General features: G+C 42.0%; 1 protein-coding gene across 2 annotated transcripts in view; it reads left to right on the top strand.

The window, feature by feature from the left end:
- Positions 1-19,500, top strand: part of FOXK1 (forkhead box K1) — a 56,193-nt gene that overhangs the window by 22,269 nt on the left and 14,424 nt on the right. For both annotated transcript variants that reach the window (XM_055707377.1, XM_055707378.1), the window contains exons 2-5: positions 4,685-4,882; positions 15,270-15,426; positions 16,701-16,847; positions 18,613-18,806. In XM_055707377.1, the coding sequence (XP_055563352.1) occupies positions 4,685-4,882; positions 15,270-15,426; positions 16,701-16,847; positions 18,613-18,806 (696 nt within the window). The remainder of the gene's footprint in view (positions 1-4,684; positions 4,883-15,269; positions 15,427-16,700; positions 16,848-18,612; positions 18,807-19,500) is intronic.

Raw genomic sequence — 19,500 nt, 5'->3', positions numbered from 1 at the left:
TTTTCTAGTTATTTCTTTTTGTATAATAAACTGGATTGATGTTATATCACCTTATGTTACATATAATTATGTTTATTTACATGACATAATATTTATAAATATCATTCCAGGTTTTCTATATACATTTTTGTGTATCTCTATTTTATACATACATTTCACCTTGACTTTTTCAGGATTTGTCTTCTCCATTTTGTCTCTGTGATTTTCCATGGTGTAAATGTAAAATCATAAATCCAGCACAGTTTCCTGTCTCCTTTTAAAATCTTTAAATACCCTTTTCTTGCTCTTACACAGCAGGTCTTACCAGAAGTCATTTGGTGTGGAACTGGCACTCAGGGTGCTCTAACAAAGAATCAGTGACTGTAATAGCTGCTCTTAAACCTGGGACTATGTTTTGGCAAATGCATCCCCGTTTCCTTTGCATCTGTGAGTAAAAGGTGCTTTGTAAAAAGCAGCCATATTCTCCCCTTCCTCAGAGTTATGCAAGGTATGGAGTCACTTTGGGTTTTCTACCTAACCATTTTTCACAAAGTCTGCCATAAGGGTGACTGTTTATGTAAACAGTGTTTCTTAGCACTTTATTTTTCAGATCTTCTGTAGATGAAATGCTTGTGGTCACTGTCACTGGTTCACCACATGAAGGATGCCTAATAGCACTGGTGCTGTGTGGTCAGTGTGAGGGCCCTGTCCAGGAAACTTCTGGAAAATCTGTGTTGTTTAAAACAAACAAGATTCTAGCAACATCTTTTATATCACTGTAACCATGTGTGGCATGTGTACTCTCTCTTCCCCTTGGTCTCCAATGTATATATAGCATGCGTTCAGCAAGTGCTATGGGGTCTGAACTCATGCATGCAGCAGGGACCCAGCAATCAATTTTCTTTTACTTTCTCCTGCCTGTAACCTAAGAAGGCAAGAACTGTTTCTATGCAGTTTATGGAGGGTGGGGTGTGTGTGGGTGGGTGTGTTGGTGTGTTTTTTATTTCAACACAAACTAAAAAAAAACCTTTCTATTTTCAATGTCTTGTGAAGCAACCTAGAAAAATGGGAATCCTTTCCCACAAGGAATTTACATATGCAACATACCATAACTGTGTATGAGTACAATACATAGGGTTTCTATGGCCAGGGATTGTAGGATGTACCTGTCTGTGGCAGGTTATCGAGTGGAAAAAAACTCAAGTGGTTCTAGAACTGAAGCAGATTTCTTCCTGCCTATACCAAGACTGAGAGGCTTTGCAGACCATTAATTTACCCCTCTAATCAGCTGGAAATTTCAGAGGTGCTTAAAAAGAGTTGCTTCTTGGGCACCCTGGGAAATACCAGTTAACTTCATTATGCTTTTTATATTGAGTCTAATCTGTGCTTCCAGATTGATCTTTTTCTCATGATGGAGATGTTAAGCAGTAGTAGTAGTTGCTATGCATCTTTGATAGGAATCATGCAACATGCATCAAATAGTATAACTCAGTTTAACCTGAAATTATACAGTAATCTTAAGGAATGTATGCTCAGTTCTGCTTGGACTGTCTGTCTTGTCCTGCTTATCTTCTGTAGAAGTGTAATTCTCGTAGGCTTAAATCTTGTGCTAATGTGCCTTACTCCTAAATAGAACTACCTGATATAACTTGAGTTTATCCTCTTCTAGTCAGAAAGAGGTTAGTTAAGGAACAATTAGAAAAGCTCATTAAAACTGCATTCAGGTTCAGTGTAATGAAAAGTGAGCTTCCTGTCACAAGATGATTCAGAAAGCATGCTTTTCTGATTTCTCATTGACACAGTTCCCCAGTATTAATGCATGTATGTAGTGTCTTGGGCCGTGCTGTTGTCACTGTTTGCATTACTGTGATGGTTGTGATAGAGACTGGAGCAATAACATTAATCTCAGGCATCTTCTCACCCCTGAGGGAAGGGAGGAGTTCTGCAGGAATTTACAATCTCTTTTGCATTGCATTTCCATTTCTTGGGTCCCAGGTTTTTACAGCAGTGAAAGCATAAATTCAGATAAACTACCCCCACCTTGGCTTTGCAGGTAGTGTCAATACTGGAAGCAGAATCCTTCTCGAGCTGTGAGCACCCTTGCACATATCCACAGTGATTTGTCTGGGACTAGTTTCTTCCAAATTGACCGTGTATGTGCTAATCAACATAATCAGTGAAATCTAGTTGTATGTCCTGGGTTCTGCTTCAGTAGATTGGGAAGCCTGTCTTTCTCAAAACAAAATCACAGCAGCCAACAAATTGTTTGCTCCTGTAGTCAGCCTGGCTTCTCTGTTTCTCTTCCCTCAATCCAGTGTAAGATTGCAGGTAATTCACATGGCTGAATCAGATAGCTTTGGGGAGGCTCTCAAGGAAAAGCAGTGTTAAAACGAGCCTTTTCAGCACGTTTTTACTGGATTAGTTTAGGCTTCATTTTTCAGGTTGACTCATGATTTTGTTAAAGTAACAGATTTTGTTAAGATAGACCATACTCAGGCTGATGGGACTGCCTCACAGTGTTTTGGATTGTAGGTATATCACCTTCTTACCTAACATTGTTACAGCATCATTAGTTGCACCATCACCTGGAAGCAGTAACATGTAGGAAATGTGAATCTTGCATCACTGGGCCCTTCTGAAAAGGAAGACTCAAGTGGCAGTGGGATAGAGCCCCTTACTGGTATGAAGCTGTAGTGGGGATCTGGCCTCAACAGTGCTGCAAACCTGCTGTAGTGTTCTGTGCAGTCAGGCCTGTTGAGAGCAGCAGCAGGTTGGGATTGCACTGAACACTGTTAAACAAGGACTGATTTGTCCTTGACTCAGATGTTGAAAAATGCTGAGCACCTGGTGTTACAGCAGAGAATTCCCTTGCTCTGTGAAAGAAAGCTCAGCTTTTCCCCAGTAAGGGCTTGAAAAATGATACTTTGCTCATACTGATACTGAGCCTTAGTCCCTGTGATGCTCATCGCAAATGCTTTTTTCTATAAGCAAATCCATGTAGCAATATGAAAGCTTAAAATCCAGAGTAGTGGTTCAACACCTTGTTTCAGGTTCATCTCAGTAAGCTGTGTGCCTGCTGCTGGCAGACATTGCAAGGCACAGACACCGCTGTTTTGAATTGTGCGTTTGTATTGAGTCTGCAGGGAACCATGTTTAGAAGGGTTAGATAAACATAATTAGGTTGCATTGCCAGCAATGATGTTCTTATTTAATGCATTAATGAGTGCAGGTGGCAGGACCTCTGAAGTGAATTAAATGCAATGCAAACTCCTGCTGCACATAGCAGAGTCATTGTGAGCCCAAGCTGCTGAACACTGAGCCAGCTTATTTGAGAGATGAGGTGGGAGATGGGAATGAGCTTCCCATGCCTGAATGATAATTTTGCACTTCTCACGGCAGGTTTCTGAACATTACCTTAAAGCAGAACTAGCTTGTGCGGAAGAACCACGAGCAAGAGAATGTTTTTAGAACTGTAATAGAATGCTTCTCTGCATTTCTGTCGAGGGCAGCATTAAGATAAGGTGGTCACAAATACAGATTTACTTGCATGCTGCTGTGTTCTGTTACCTGGCAGGATTCAGTAATGCACTGACTAAAAGAATTACATTCAGCCTACACCAGCACTTACAGTGCGAGAACAACACTGCCTGAGTCCCTCCATTTTCTTCTATAGGCAAGATGCTGGGAGCCAGTACAATTACTGTGCTCTGTTGGCCTTTCCCACGGTGAAACCTGGTTTTTATTTCCTGCTGCTTTAACCTTAGTATCAGTGAAATGATCCCTGGAAAGCTTGTATTGATTGCACATGATTGTCTAATTAAAGTGCAATAAGAAGAATTGCAGAACACTCGCTCTTGCAGCCCTGTGCCTATTGTAGACACTATAAATTAGAAAGCTTTCTGTTCAAATATGGAAAATGTCAGTGCTTATTTCCTTTTGAATTTCCCAACATCTCCTGAAGGCTACAGTTGTAGATGTGTGATTTTTTTTTTTTTTTTTTCTTAAATAACGATGGGAAAGAAGTGTTATATAGAGAGAAAATTGGGCCCTGTAGGGTTGCAGGGGCCCTGGTCTAACCCTGCTTGCTATAAACCATGTTGTCTAAAGGGAGGCACTTCCAAATTAATGTCTTTTAATCTGAACCCTGCTAGATGGTCCTTTAGCCTCACTTGTGGAGATATAAATGGGTATTAGTTATACAATATGTAGAGGCCAGTCCTTAAGCAGTGTTGTGCAGTCTTACCTGGAGGCAGTTTGTTACTCTCTCTGGACTTTATGGCTCTTTTGCTCCATGTTGCTTGTGGTTTGATACTTTCTAGTAACTTCTATCTTCCTGACTTGGGTGCAAAGAGCTAATAAAAGGTAAATCCTAGAAATCCTAGTCATCAGCAGGAACCTGAGAGTTTGTCGTTATAGTTCTGCATCTGGCTTAGTCATTGATTGAATACATGGCATTGGGGAAACACTTAACTTACCCAAACCTTCAGCTTGCATCTAATCTCTAGGTGATACATGATACACTACGATACATTTACAGAGATGTATGAATGATCAGTAGTTCTGCCCAGGTCGCTGGACAGAAAGATGCTATCGAGAATGGTGGACTTCTGTGCTGTGAATGAATTAATGGTTCACCAGTTGCATACAAAAACACTTTGCTTGGTATCATGTGTGAAACTAACATTTCCCTTTCTCCCCTTTACAGATGTACTTTCAGATTCCCTAGCACAGTTATAAAGATCCAGTTCACATCTTTATACCATAAAGAGGAAGCAAAAGAGGAAGCCTCATCGCCTCCCCTTCGGCCACTTTACCCTCAAATATCGCCTCTGAAGATCCACATCCCGGAGCCGGATCTCCGGAGTGTGGTCAGTCCCCTCCCATCCCCTACAGGCACTATCAGGTAAGATGTTGACTATCCAGAGTGCTTTCTGGAAACTCCATCTGTGTTCTCTGACATAAGTCTGTCAGCTCTGTTTTGTTTGGTATACTTGTGCATGAAATGCCCCATTAAAAATAACTAGTTAAATATCTGATGTTCAAAAATGACGGAAGACCCCTAAAAACTGTGTTTTGGTAGCTGGAAGTAGGGCACAAGGGTTTTGTTTAAGAGCTTGAAGGGTTTGGGGGAAATTGTTAGTCTCATGCTATAGAGTTACTAGTCCGTCTTTGGCAGTGGAATTAGAAGTGTATCGAGCTACCTATATACATAGAGAAAAGAAAGCAGGCAAATACTTTCTATGTTGAGACCGCCTGTTTTATTTTTGTCTCAATAATACTTTGTTGTTGCTGGGTGGTGCCGGTATTATCTGAAGTTGGGACAAGGGTGGCTGGCCATTGGTACGTGGTTTCCTGGGAATAGAAGGAAATGGGGGTAGGATGCTGGCGGTGTGCTAAGGGGCTGTAGCAATCTGAATGCACATCTGTGCGAGTATCCTGTTTTTTAAATTACCTGATTCATGAATGTGCAATAGAAATAACCTGAACATCAAGTTACTGTCTGGAATATTTTCTTTCTTTCTTTTTTCAGCAATGAGCTGATGTTATGGATTGCAGTGTAATCTCTTTCAACATTAAAGCTGTTACTTGAAGTATAATAAATTCTATAAAGTAAGGTAGACTCGTGATATATGATGATGTGTTAAGAGTTTTAAAATGTGCAGACTTCAGAATAGCAAAAGCATACCTGGTAATAGTAATAGCCTTTTGTTTGTTTTCTTGTCTGCACATTTGTAAAAGAGTATAATAAACATCTTCTGACAGTTAGCACTAATACAGTGAGTAGTATTCACATTTACATGACTGAGAAGAACTTCAGTGTCACAATAAAGCCAGTTTGGTTTTGTATAGATCTGGAGGGCTTGCTTGTTTGGGTTTTTCCGCAGGTCTTGCAGAGCTGCACAGATGTACAGTGCAGATATTCTAGAAAGAGGGGGATGGAGGTAGCTGTGGTTTTAGTCCTCTGTTCAGGCACTGCTTTTAGTTTATATTTAACCTTCTCTTTTTAGATGAAGCTTGTTGCTGGGAGGGGAGGGGGATGGTTTCTTTGCCAACATATGGTAGTTAGTTTCCATTCAGTCATCTTGCGCAAAGCAGCACAGTGTGGTTTGTGTTACTAACAGAGGCTGTATCTTCTGACTCTGGCATATGCCTGCAACTGATATTTGACTCCCCGAGAATGTTTCTTTTGCATAAGGAGAAAGTGGAAATAGTAGTGTTGAATTGTGCTCAGCCCCTAACGGAGTGTTTACTAAGGATGATTAATGATTGCATCTGTTTGTCTTGAGCAGAAGCTAATCCAGCCAAGTCTTCAGAAAACCTCAAAAGACATCTGAGGTTTCACTTGCCAAACCCCTTTCATTTCCGAGTTCCTCTTACACAGAGGAGGGGCGGACACGTTTGTAAACATCCCTGCTCAGCCCCTTCAGCCTTCCCCTCTCATCCAGCAGGGTCTCGCAGCTCTCATACCCTGTGGGCCAGGCTTTGGGAAGTGATTTGGGGGTTCCTGCCCAAGAAAGGGAATGCTCTTTGGGGAGCATGTAGCGACGCATTCTGGCCATCTGGCTCTCAGGGCAGCTCTCTGCTATCCTGGTGGCTTCACCGTGGTGGGTGAGGCTGGCAGTGTCCTCTCCCCCTTCCCAAGGGCAGGTGTGGGGAAGCTGGCTGGGGCTGGGGCTCGGTGTGGGACACGCACTCCTCTCTCATCTCTGGCTTTGGGAGGTGGTTGCATGAGCTGGGCTCTCCTCCTCCTCCCTCTCCCCCTTCTAGTATTTACTTTCCTAATTTGGTGCTTTTGCCTCGCTCCTCCCTGATTGGCCCATGGAAAATTATTGCAGTTTGGAAATCCTGGGCAGCCTGAAATTTCCTTTTTGGAAAGTGGCTCCTGGCCCCCTTTTCCTGCCTCCACCCCGGTGCGGGGCAGAGGCTGTACCAGCACTCCCACCGTCAGATCCAGCCCTGCCCTCCTGACCCCAGGCCCTGCTCTGCCTGCCTGTTTACATTGCAGCTTGCTTCCCTGCAGGTTCCCCCCCTGTAAGCTTCTGGGTTTTTTCCAGCCTGTTTATTTTCCCTCTGCAAAGTGCACTGCCTAGAGAGGGAATGAGCTTTAGTTAAACACAACCAAACCTGCCACCCTCAGCAGCTTTGCAAAGCAAGATTCCTGCTTACTCCTAGGGAGAAATGTGTCCACGGTTTTCTTAGCTAGGTGTTTTATCTCCAAGAGGGGCCACTTGCAGACGTGTTTTGAATGCTGTTGTACAGCTTTAAGGGAAAATGTTGGTTGGCAGCATGCTGTGAGGCTTACACACAGGCATGGCATATTTCTTCCTGCTTTGAGTTCAAAATTCCTTAAAAAAAAAAAAAGTAGACTTGAATGTTCCAAAAAGGAAAAGGCCACTGTGGTTGTAAGAAATTGGTATAAGCAGCCTGTATAATTCAAGGCATTGAAAAGCTGAGTGAAAACCATGTGTAGTTTGGTTAAGTTCAGCCCCACCTGTTGGGAGATACAATGGATTCACAATTTCAGAAGTTAAGGGACGGTCTTCTGGTACCTGGCTTTAAGGTTCTGCAGCTTGCATTTGGAGGATCCGCTTTGGGTGACACTGGTGAGATGAAGTTCCTCACCTATACTATAGACACGTAACTTTGCCTAGTTTTGCTATAAATCTGTAGTATCTACATGAATGTGACTCCATATATGTGGTGCAATCTAGTCCCCAGAGTGGTTTGCACTTGAATTGTAAACAGGTCTGCAGAGACAAGGTGTGATGTAGGAGCCTGTTCCTGGTATCAAAGTCATGCTGAGTTGGAGTTTAGATTTAGTGTTTAGTTTTCTCTTTATTATCTTCCAGTCGGTGTTAATGACCCTGTAGTAGTAGCTTAACTCAGTTTTCCAAACAGCATTGCCCGTCCAGCACTGCCCCTCAAGGGTGGGGTTTTTTTAGTATTTATGAAAATTAAATTATTTCTCTGTACATGCTTCCCTATTCTAAACAGCAATTATGTTCTCACTGATAAATATTAAAAAAAAGCCTACAATGAAGAAATACTAGATGCTGTACTATGGTCAGTATCGTTATTCATATTTTACAGCTGCTACGTCTGGCTTATCTTTGTACCAGAATGACTGTGGGCATGAACACTTTGTCTTGTACTTGTCTGTTTTTTCACTGGAAGGGCATGCATAGTTAGCTTACATACACATTCTTTATCAGTAAAAAAATAAAATAAAATTCTTAGACTTGTAGGAGGAAGAGCCCTTAGCACCCTGTGAGAACCACTGATTGAAAAGTGTCTGGTGAGGTTCTGTGCTGATAGTGAAACTGGTATATTGGACCCAAATTTTTGTTTTAATTGTTAGTACTTAATGTGCCTGCTCATGTTTGGCTGTTACTAAAAGGGTCGATAATCTAGTTTACAATGGAATTAATGGTGTGAATAATGAAAGATCAGCTGGTGTCCTTCTGCATCTTTTGTTTTATAAGCTTGATTAGTAAACCAGAAGGTGTGAGCTTAATTGCCATGGTTTCATAAGCTATACTCTTGAAACCTTCTTCTTTTTTTTTTTTTTTTTTTTTTTTCCCTTATTTTCAGTAGGCAAAATTAGTTCCGTAACATGTTGCATGCTCTGATAGTGGATTACTCAGAGGTAACTGCAGTTACTTTGGCTTAGCCATCAACTTGTTTTGTGGCCTTTAACAGGCCATTTACATTCATTGTTTGATTTTTATATATATATATAGTGTAATTACTACTTTCCAAGAGTAAGTAGAAGATAAATTATGTATTGGGCTTTTATTCCATAAAGCGTAACAGAAGTGTGTGTTTGTGTGAGCCGTGTTATAGTAATGTGCAAATACTGGCTATGCTTTGATTCAGACTTGGCTTGGAAAAAGGGAGTACTTTGTAATAGGCTCTAGGACAGCTGTACAAAACTGTTTCAGAACACTTGGGATTTAATCTGGACTTGCACGTGTCCTCTGAAGGTATGTAGTGGGAAGCTGAATGAACCCTGACTTCAGTGGATGCATTCACTTGCTGGAACAGGATGCATAAATGCTGCCTGCTCTGTTTCATTCAGGCTTTCCTTCTTTCTATAGCACTATTAGCCATTTAACTGAAAAGCAGGTGAAGAGCTCCAAGGCAGGTTTTTTGCAGGCTCTTTTGCATTGTCTCAGTTATCCATTACTTCCTGTAGCATATACAGCTTGGGTAACTCCCACAATTGGGCAGACCGGTGATTATTTTTAATCACCCTTGTCTCCAAACCACAAGCCAACTAGTGTGATGCATATACATTAGGTAAGAAAAGCAACAATCTATATACATCTGTACTGGGCTTGGGAGTTCCTACGCATATATATTTCAGACAGTGGACCATGTGCTAGAGGAGATGTGCCAAGCCATGTGCTAGAAGAAAAGTTGCAGATGTCACCAGCTACACGAGCACTTCCTCTTCCCCAATCAGTATAAAATGTTCACTGAATCCATGGTCAGAGTGAGCTCACTTCCTTTTGAAGAGGGGAACCAAACCACTGGAGCACAGACAAGTAATAAGAATTTCAGCTTTTGCAGATAGCTAACTTTCCCTCACTGTGGCTTGTTCGACAGCTTTGTTTTTCTTCAGTGTTAAGCAGGCAGGGCAGCTCTCAGATTTCTCCTTTCACATCAAAATCCAGCTTGGTTTGGCAGTCGCACCACTTGTGATTGTTTCTGAAACATGCAACATGCAAGAACTTGCCTTTTCTTTGAGTTACGATTTTGGGACTGGGCCAGGGAGGGAGAGAGCAGCAGAGGATTCTCACCCACGATTGCTGATTGGTGTGTCATGGAAATGCTTGTTTCACAAGCCAAAGTGCTGTACTTTGACCTGATTCTTGCTTATTGCACGTAAAAAGCGTACCTGTATCTTTTGGTGCCCCTTTTTGCAGACTCATGAAATGGAATATAGGGGTAGTCTGGGGTTTGTGGTATTTCTCTAACAATAGTCCTGGTGTGTGAAGCAACACACCTTTGATTTGCATTTGAGGAGGAGACTGGGGAAGATTTTAAGAAATGGGGGTTCTCCCTTTGAACTCAACAGGGGCTTAGAAAATTTGCCTATCCGGACAGGAATCTCTATACTGGCAGTGTTGCCAAGGCTATAACTCTTATCACTGCTATGTCTTTTGTACCTGCTTTACAAATGTGCATTTTGGCATTTTTCAAAGGCACTGCTTATGTGCATACCATATCCTAAACCACAAAGTTGGAGATGAGTTTTTTCCTCTTTAACAATGCAGGTTCCAAGTCAGGTGAGCAATTTTACGTGGGATCCCAGGTAATCCTCTCTCTTTGTCATAGAGAGGATAGGTGCTTTATCAATGTACCTGGCTTAAATTAAACCTCTATAGCTTGATCCGTGTGGATACCTTTCTTGCAGAGAAGAATGAAATTAAGTAATAGAGCAACTTCCCTGCATTCTCATGCTGCCTCTCCTTCTGGGGAAATTGGCACTGGAGTCTGGGAGTGTTTCTGTTCCCAGCTTGTTCGTAGACTTGTAATGTGACCATAAATACATCATTTAACCACTTGTTGCTTCATTTTTTTAATTTCTTTTTCCCCCCAGTCTGTAAAATGTGGCTAGTATTGAGAGTCTGGAGATTTTTACCTAAGAATCTCTCTGTGTACTCAGGTAACAAGATCCCTCTAGCGCAGTATTCTGCTTAAGATGGGTGTGTTTGGGGTAATAGAACACAGCAAATGCAGAGTAATGCTAACTTACATGTAGTCTGTCTTCACCATTTTCTTGGAGCAGGGACTGCCTTGGAGCAGGGACTTCCTGACCATCTGTCTAATAAAGCCCCTAATGGATTCCCTGTCTTCCTCCTTTCCCCAAGAACTTGTATGAAGGCCTTTTGCATTCACATTGACTTCTAGCATCAGCCCTGTGTTGTTCCACAGTGTAACTACAAACATAGAAGCACTTTCTCTTGTTTTGGATTGCTGTTTAGTTTCATTTTGTGTTCACTATCTTTTCTATTGTAAGAGACCAGGAGCTGAACACCACCTCTTGGTTTTGTTTTTATAGGCTCTGTCACCTTGCACCTCACTATTTGTTGCCTGTATGGAATTCATCCCCTATCTCTGATCATCCTAGTTATTCCTGTCAGTAGCTTCTCTGGATCTGGTGTATCCCCTCCGCCCCCCCCCCCTTTTTTTTTTTTTTTTTTTTTTTTTTTTATCACAAGACTTAAGCAACACACTGCGTCCTGGGTGTGGACATACCATGCACACAGTGGGTTTTGCACTCTGATTCTTTAATTAAAGCAAATTGATTTTGGACATTCCAGCAGAAATGCAGTAAGTTGTACATATTCTCCAGTATCTGGTGTTTAAAGACTTTATTGTTGCTAGCAAGCACTGTGAACTTAAGAGGCTGTATTCTTGTTGGCAGGAGTTGAAAGTGGATCATGCTGCTACAGAGACTTGTTGCGTTCTCAATAGCCAGAAATTAAGTCCTGTGTTTAAAAGTGTTCTGCCCCTTACGTGGGTGAATGGATTGCAGACACAGTGTTCAACCTTCATCTTTCTGGCCTTCCAGCCAAAGAGGGGTTAACCATTAAGTGGAAAACATGCTGCAGATGACTGATGTGATTCAGCACATGGTTGTAGTCCGATTCTAGAGCTGAGTCTCAGCATGGTATTTGGGGAACTGTGGCTCGATGGCTGCCTGCAGTCAGTGTTTCAAGTTGAGATGCTGAATCTGTAGTGAGTAACAAAGATCTCTGGGACTTGGGACACTAACCGTGGTGCCACAGGATTAAGACTGGGGGTAACTGCAGCTGGTTTGCTTATGTGCTGTGTGTGACTTTTAATGGTATAAAACATTTGCTTCCTCTCCAAAATGCTCTCTCTTCTGCAACAGAAAGCTTAACCCAATTTAGCTTGGATTGCTTGTAACCTAAGGTTGCCTGCGTGGACAGTAAGCGTGGATCACAGCAGTAAGTTAGGATGTCTGAGAGCTGGGTGGGATTGCAAACTTCGCTATGCTTTTCTCAGTAAAAGGTTATAGTATCAAAATGGATCAAGTTATTGCCAAGAATTGATGTAATATTAATATCCGACAAATCATAACCACTGCCCCTACCATGGATTTATTTGTATAGCACAAATTGGTGTTTGTAAGGGAGAAGTCTTTTTGTTCTGTAATATTTTTAAAGGGGGTGTGAGTGCATGCAAGCATCCCCTGCTCTGGGTGGCAAGGAGAATTCCAGGAACTCCAGGAAATTGATGTCACTGCATTGTGTTTGCTTGTTTTCTTTTGAATGCACTAATGTTTAATTTTAACTTAACCCTGGGAGGGGTATTTTTAGTAGAGTGTTTCTTTACTCCTTCTGTCCCATATTGGGGGGGATGACAGATTGTGTCTCTTTGTTTTTTCCAGTAGTCAGCTTTCTCCCTTCCCTCTGAAGAGCTCTGTGACGATTGCCTGAGAGCTTGAACACTTAGCAGCATGTGTTACCCTGTCTCTTTGCATGAAGTGGCTAAAAGTTCATGTTGTTTGTTCTGTTCCCATGTCTCTTGACTTGATCATTGATCCAGGCTGGAAGGAAGCAGGGCTACCTGGACAGAAGTGTTCCATTCTGGTAAAAGAATAATACCTCTTTCAAATCTTTAGCTACTGCTGTAGCTGTCCCAAGGGACAGCTGCTTCTTTAGGAGACTATCATGTTCTTCAGTGACTGTCTGCTGAGAGAAGCTGGCTCTTCTAAAAATTAACAACACTTTAGGTTGGAGGGGCTTTGTTAGCACTCAAGAGAATCACAGCCCTGCAGGCTAAGGATTTCTACCTTTGTTATTTCATTTTTTTAAAAAAGGCAAAAGATCATACTTAAAACACATCATCAGTTTCAGAATCTAAAATATGAACAGCAAAAACTAGACTACTTGCTCTGCTGATCTTGAAGAAACAAATCAATTGTATTTGAACTGCATGGAACAATCTTTGAAACCATACTAGTTTTATTTATTTATTTATTAAAAGCGAAGAAATACAGCTCTGTGCAGGGCATGGATTTACTGGAGAACTCTTCTTTCTTCCGTATCTAGCCTGAGTTTTGGCTACTGTCTCTGTGGTTTGCTGTTTGTGTATTTCTGCAGGTAAAGGACGAAATCAGAAAACAATTTCATCCTGTTCCATTCCTAGTCCTTATGTTACAATAATTGCTTGGGTGCCAAACACAAAGATGATAAAAGAATTGCTGTGGTTTTGGTTTGTCATTTTCATATATGAAAATTGCTTTCATTTGTAATTATCTACACATAAGAAGTGTGTATGTGAAGAAGCTATTGAAAAATGACAGTGGAATAATTAAACTCACACCAGCTCCCAATGTGAATACTAAGACATCAAGGGTGTCTTCTGTGGTTTAGCTTTATCCGCTTCCAAAGCATGGAATAGCAAACTTTGATTCATTTTCCTGCACGGACAGGTCTCTGCTTTTTGAAAGGCTAGGTAAGAAATGCCTTTATCTCTGGCATAAAGAGATACAATGTTGATGAGCCCATACATATATATACCTTGCACCTCCTGAAAGCTTCATCTCCTGCTGCCCTTCTGAACAGCATTGACATCACCCGTTAATGCAAAGGACTATCAGTGAGCGCTGAAAGGGTTACCAGGTGCTATGGAGTGCTTTAGGTGGGTACTATTATGGGAGATGGGTGAGCTTGGATTTCCTATTGCAAGGATATGCTGGGTATTGCTGTTGCCTTTTCCTTCTCTTCCAATCCTCCCATCCTGTAACTCACCTTTCAGAGAAACCAGTCTCTTATGCTGAGCTCAGCACTGCAGCCATTTGCAAAGATGCCACGAAGAGAAGCAGCACTTCTCAGTTTACAGGCTGGACTGTGGTAGGAAGCGGTCATTCCTTACACTGTCAGATTGCTTATGCACCGAAGGTATTGCCCATTGAGCAAACAACGGTTGTCTCACTGTTTCCTCTCCGTCTGCACTTGTACATGTGTGTGGGAAGCTATTTAGACAGTCACCTTTTTGAGGAAGAGACAGTGTTCTGTATGTTTTCATGGCAGCGTTTAGCACAGCGCTTTGAGTATGAGTTACTGCATTTATTTCTGTCAGGGTTAGCACTGTTATTGGGCATTTGACTGGTAAGAGGATTGATTTTGCCAGTTTCACTGAATTCCAGTTCCCAGCTGTAGGCTTCAATTTGCATCTTTTCGTACCATTTGAACTGCTTGTTTTGCTATGTAAATCTTCTGTGTATTGTTTTGCTTTCCTGTTTGCTGTTTCTTTCTTCTTACGTAAAAGGCACATGTAATTCTGGGATTTGGTTGTGCATCATGCTGCTCTGGCATTGCACCCTTCAGTGCCCGACAGCACAGAACAGAGAAAGACAGTCTCATCCCTCTCTTTCCATCCTTCCAGCCCTGTAAATCAAGGATGTGTGATCCCTAGACAAGCCTTTCTGATTAGTTCTCATCTTGTAGCACTCACTTCTGTGTGCCTGAGTGGTGCTGCAAATTATAGCTACCTTTTATTTGTTTGTAGCTTTTTATCACCTTTAGCATGGCTTTCCTGCTCAGTTGCTGTTCCTGCAATGCCATCGTGTGGTGGCCCTGGGACTTTAAATGTGTCTTTTCCCCATACTAGCCAAAGCTGAGGAGTGAGCGGTCTTCTGTGTTTTATACTAGTGATTGCAGCTGCCTTTTGTTAGCTGCATTGGTGTGCTGGTGGATGAAGGCAATACCTGTCTCTAGCCGTGTGGGTATGATCTTCTAAAGCTCGGGTGTTGTGTTAAACAGGGACCTCCGTGGCAGATGCCTGGACTGGGTGCTTTAACTATGATACTATAAAAGAACACAGCCTTGTATTTATCAGAGGGGTTGGTTAAATATTACCTGTCTTACAAGGAGAGTAGTGTGTTGTTCTTTCACAACTTATAGTAGCAAGCTGTTTATTCAGTTAGGTAGTCATCCCTGATACAGTGTACGTTGTTTGAAGGGCCTCTCTGGGAATTGTTTCATACTTTGAGACTGCTGTCTTGTGATCGCAGAAAGTGTGTGTGGCGGGGGCTGTGTGTGCACAGAATTTGGTAGAAATTCCCGTTTTATCTTTGACTTTTTTTTTTTATCAGTATGTCTGGGCTTTGGATAAGCCACAGGGGCAAAAGTAAGTCCAGTGCATATCTGCTTCTCTGACCTGGGAGCTTTACTGTACCTTGGAGAGTGACAACTGCGTGTTGTTAATAAATGAAGTAACAAATAACTATTTCCTTTTTGCCTTTCTAGTGTTCCCAACTCTTGCCCGGCCAGTCCACGTGGTGCTGGATCCTCAGGATATCGTTTTGTTCACAACATTACCTCGGATCTGCAGCTGGCAGCAGAGTATGCTGCAAAAGCAGCATCAGAGCAGCAAGCAGATGCATCTGGCGGGGACAGCCCAAAGGTTCAGAGAAACATTACTTACCCAGCAGTGCTCATTGGGAGGCTTATTAAGACCTGGCAGTTTATTGCTAGTGCTGGATATAGTTAAAAGGGGTTTAAGAATACCCTGGCCAAAAGGGTGCTGTATATGGTATCCTCCAGAGTTTTTGAGACCGTGCCTTCAAACCAGCAACTTACTAGTGGTAGACAATGAATCTGCTTGCTTAACTGCCCAAAATGTATTCAAGTCATTCACTAACATGGTTAGGCAAGAAGAACTTTTTTGCTTGTTTGATAAATCAAGAAGCTATAAAGATGATGTGCATTAAAATCCAGACTCTCGTCTTCTCCTTTTAAGTAATGGTATTTTGCAAAACACAGTTGGAGAAAGGGGAGGCAGGGGAAGAAACCAGATCCTTGCCATGAGAAATCTGTAGTCTGACATTAAAACAAACATGAAGCCTGTCAAGTAAGCGTTAAATGAGGAAATCAGCAAGTGGAATTTAGATTAAGAAATAACTTAGTCGTAATGATGAAATTTAATTTTGTGAGTGGATCTTCAGATCAAAGTTAAAGGTCTAGATCCAAAACCACCTGATTTGGGATTGGGTGGAGGAGCACAATACTAGGTGGCTTTTTTTGTAGCTTGAATTCTCCCTTGAGACAAGAAGGGCTGTTCTTGGAGTAATATTGAAAGCTGGGAATATGAGCTCTGGCAACCTAATTAAAGTTCCTAGAATGAAACAAATCCTGCTGGAGACGGGAAGGGAGAGGATCAAGTTTCATATTGGGCTCGTTGCTGGGAGGAGAGCTGATAGCATGCTTGCATGAAACCTTCCTAACAAAGTATAGTTGTAGCTGGGCAGAACTGAAGGCTTCAGTTTCATGAACACTGAAAGCAATGAATGTACCCTACACCCTCTAACTATTTGCTTACCATTGCTTGTCCTCATCCTGTTCCTTGTGCTGGTAAATTCAGTGGAGGGTGGAATCAGATTAAAGTTGGCTTTTTTGTGTGTGTTTGTGGGGAGAGGGAAGGAGATTCTTAAATGTGGCTCAGTCCTAAAGCCCTGTTAGCACACAAATGCTTGTGCTAAATTGGGAGGTGGCATTATAAAACAGCAGTGAAAGAGAAGAGGGTGATGCTGCTCTTAGTTGACCCTGATGCTCTCTTAGCATCTGCGAAAACTACAGTCCAATGTGTTTTTTTTAGTTTGGGTTGTTGGTACATGCTAGTTGTAGGAATTCTTTGTTAACGACTAAATTTCTGTTTGGGTTTGTTTTTGTTTTCCTTAGGATGAGTCCAAGCCACCCTATTCTTATGCTCAGCTAATTGTGCAGGCTATATCTTCAGCACAGGACAGGCAATTAACACTAAGTGGGATCTATGCCCACATTACCAAGCATTATCCATATTACAGGACTGCTGACAAAGGCTGGCAGGTGAGTTCTTGACACTGACAAGCTTTTAAACTACTTTGACAGGGCTTATCTGCTTTGAAATGCATTTATTAAAGATTTGGGGCACTGGGAATAGAGCTGCTTTGACTATTCCCAGAGTCAATTTGTTTAACATAAGTTAACTAGTTTGTTTGTGGGTGATTAGTTTTTTATTTTTAAATACTTTCTAGGGCAATGTAGTTGTTACTATTGGGCTTTCTGGTTTCTGATACCCTTTTAGTGCTGTAGTCATGTGTCTTTCACTTTTGTTTGTTTTTTTCTCTTCCACATCCTTGCTATCAGTCATTCTCGTGCCTAGATACTTGCCTGAATCTTGCTTAATCATTCACCTTATCTTCATTTGGCATAAGCTGTCCAAGCAGATGTCCGGGCTAAAACAGAGGTCCCAGTCCTTAATCATAATACCTTCAATAATCAGAGATCTTTTGTTTTCCCAGTGTATCAACTGCATTGCGTAAGTCACAGTTTTCAAGTTTTGAGTCTAAGAATGGGAACTTGGGGAACTTTGAGTCTGTATATCCCTTATAGTCTTAAAGGAAATCTGACCAGCTTCATAGGAGGGTTTGGATGTAGTTAATACATGCTAAATCAAGCTTAAATGTTCACTTGAGGGCTGCTTTCAAAGTTCCAGAAACCTCAGCTCCACCTGCTTTCAGACTTTTTCTTGGCATCACACCTCTGAAATTGTTGTTACTAGAATATAATACACTAATGCAGCTGGAAAGACTCTTGCAGCTGCTGATTTCATTGTGTTCAACTGGCAGGAGCAGTACTGCTTGGTGCACTTTGAGTACAGTTGGAATAAATACATTTCTGCCTCCCTGGCTTTTCCCTGCAGTTCTAATTAATTGTGGAATTCACTTCCTGCCTTAACCTGCTCTGCAGAGTTGTGCTTTGCAAACCATTTGCTGTGTCCTGCTTCAAAGAGACACACTTCAGTGGAGGGTGAAGTTGCCTTCCCCCTCCCCTGGCAGTGGCATTGTAAGGCTTCACTTGTGAAGAAGTTGTCTAAAGCTGCTACAAAAGCTCTTGTGTTTTGAAAGTGGAAGAGGAATGAGCTTGTGCACACCTGGGCTTACTGAGCCTTTCCCCTAGCCCAAAAGACAGCACCGTACCCAGTAAGAGGTGGGCTTTTGCAATAAAAAGGATAAATAGTCTTGTCAACATCTGCAGAGCTGTACAGTGCGAGCCTAGTGCCACATAGATAATGGATTCTTCTCAGAGGCAGCTGTCTGAAGCTGCATGTTGGCTGGCTTGCATTATGATTACCACAAGATGCAGTGTCCTTTAGGGCATGTTTGGGCACCTCGGCGATCGTTTGGCAGGTAAGCAGTTAGCACAGGCTCAGGCAATTTTTTCCACTTGCCTAAAATAAAGCCTGTCTTTTGAGAGAGTTCTGATGTGGTTTAGTGATTTCCCCCTGCCTCAGCAAAAGCTCTGCTGTCTTTGCTTTCCACAGAAAAGTCACTGCACTACCTGGTTCCAGATGTGTTTAAGTGATGGTGTAGTACTAAGCGAACCTACCTTTCAGCGTGGTTAGTAGAGACTCTGACATACTTCCCCAGGTTTTCTTTTGCAGCTCTCCCATGACTTTGGAGCTATGCAAGTTCAGTGACTTGTTTATGTCTTTATCGCTGATTCTGGCAGTGTGTATTTTATTTTTCCAAGCTGTGTGGCGAAACCCATTTGTCTTTGTTATAGGCTTCCTCATGGCAAAATAATAATCTCATTCCTCTGCTTCCTGCAGAATTCCATTCGGCACAACCTCTCCTTGAACCGTTACTTCATTAAAGTCCCACGCTCCCAGGAGGAGCCTGGAAAGGGCTCCTTTTGGCGAATTGACCCTGCCTCTGAAGCCAAACTAGTAGAGCAAGCGTTTAGAAAACGAAGGCAAAGAGGAGTGTCCTGCTTCCGAACACCTTTTGGGCCTCTCTCCTCTAGGTAACTTCAGTTTCCTCTAATCTCTATGCCAAACTCACTACAAAGAAAACAAAACCTTCTCCTGAAGTACAGTGAGCAAACTTTACTTCTGTTTGTAGTTTTGAGAGGTAATATAGTTAACTGGTCCTGAGGCATAATCTGAAAATTGTTCTGACTTCAGTGTTTACAGAAGAAAAGGGGAAAAAAAAATATCCAGAACTGAACTACCAAAATGCATCAAATAACGTATCTGTTCTGGCATCATTTCAAAGAAATCCAAAGCGGTTATCACTGGAATAAGTTTTGAGATGCCAGTCTCTCATTTCAAGAAAGCTGTGTTTAGATGTGGATTAGATCATAGTGGGAATAACTTGTAGTATTTAAAATGCTCTCCTGCAGGGAGGATCAGGTTGATCATGGTTGTCAGCAGTGAAGCAGTGGGGGTGTTCTGTGTAGCCACTCCAGTCGGCGGTGTACCTGCAAAAGAGGAGCTTTTTGTAGCAGCAGCTTTCTCTGAGCCCTGTAGCTGTGAGAATAAGACTTGCAATTCAACACTAACTGGAGCAGTTTCATGTAACATTCCTCCCACACCTTTTCTGTCTGTTAAAATCGGGGGAAGCAGGGGGAGACTTTTTCAGCTGATAGCTTCTCTATCTTGTTTCTCATTAAAGAAATGTTCGATTCCTCATGTGTTCAGTGGCTGCCAGAGATGGCA

This window comes from Falco cherrug, chromosome 4 (assembly GCF_023634085.1).
Source record: "Falco cherrug isolate bFalChe1 chromosome 4, bFalChe1.pri, whole genome shotgun sequence".
Taxonomy (NCBI): Eukaryota; Metazoa; Chordata; class Aves; order Falconiformes; family Falconidae; genus Falco; species Falco cherrug.
Note: the sequence above shows the minus strand (reverse complement) of the source record. Positions and strands in the feature narration are given on the sequence as shown.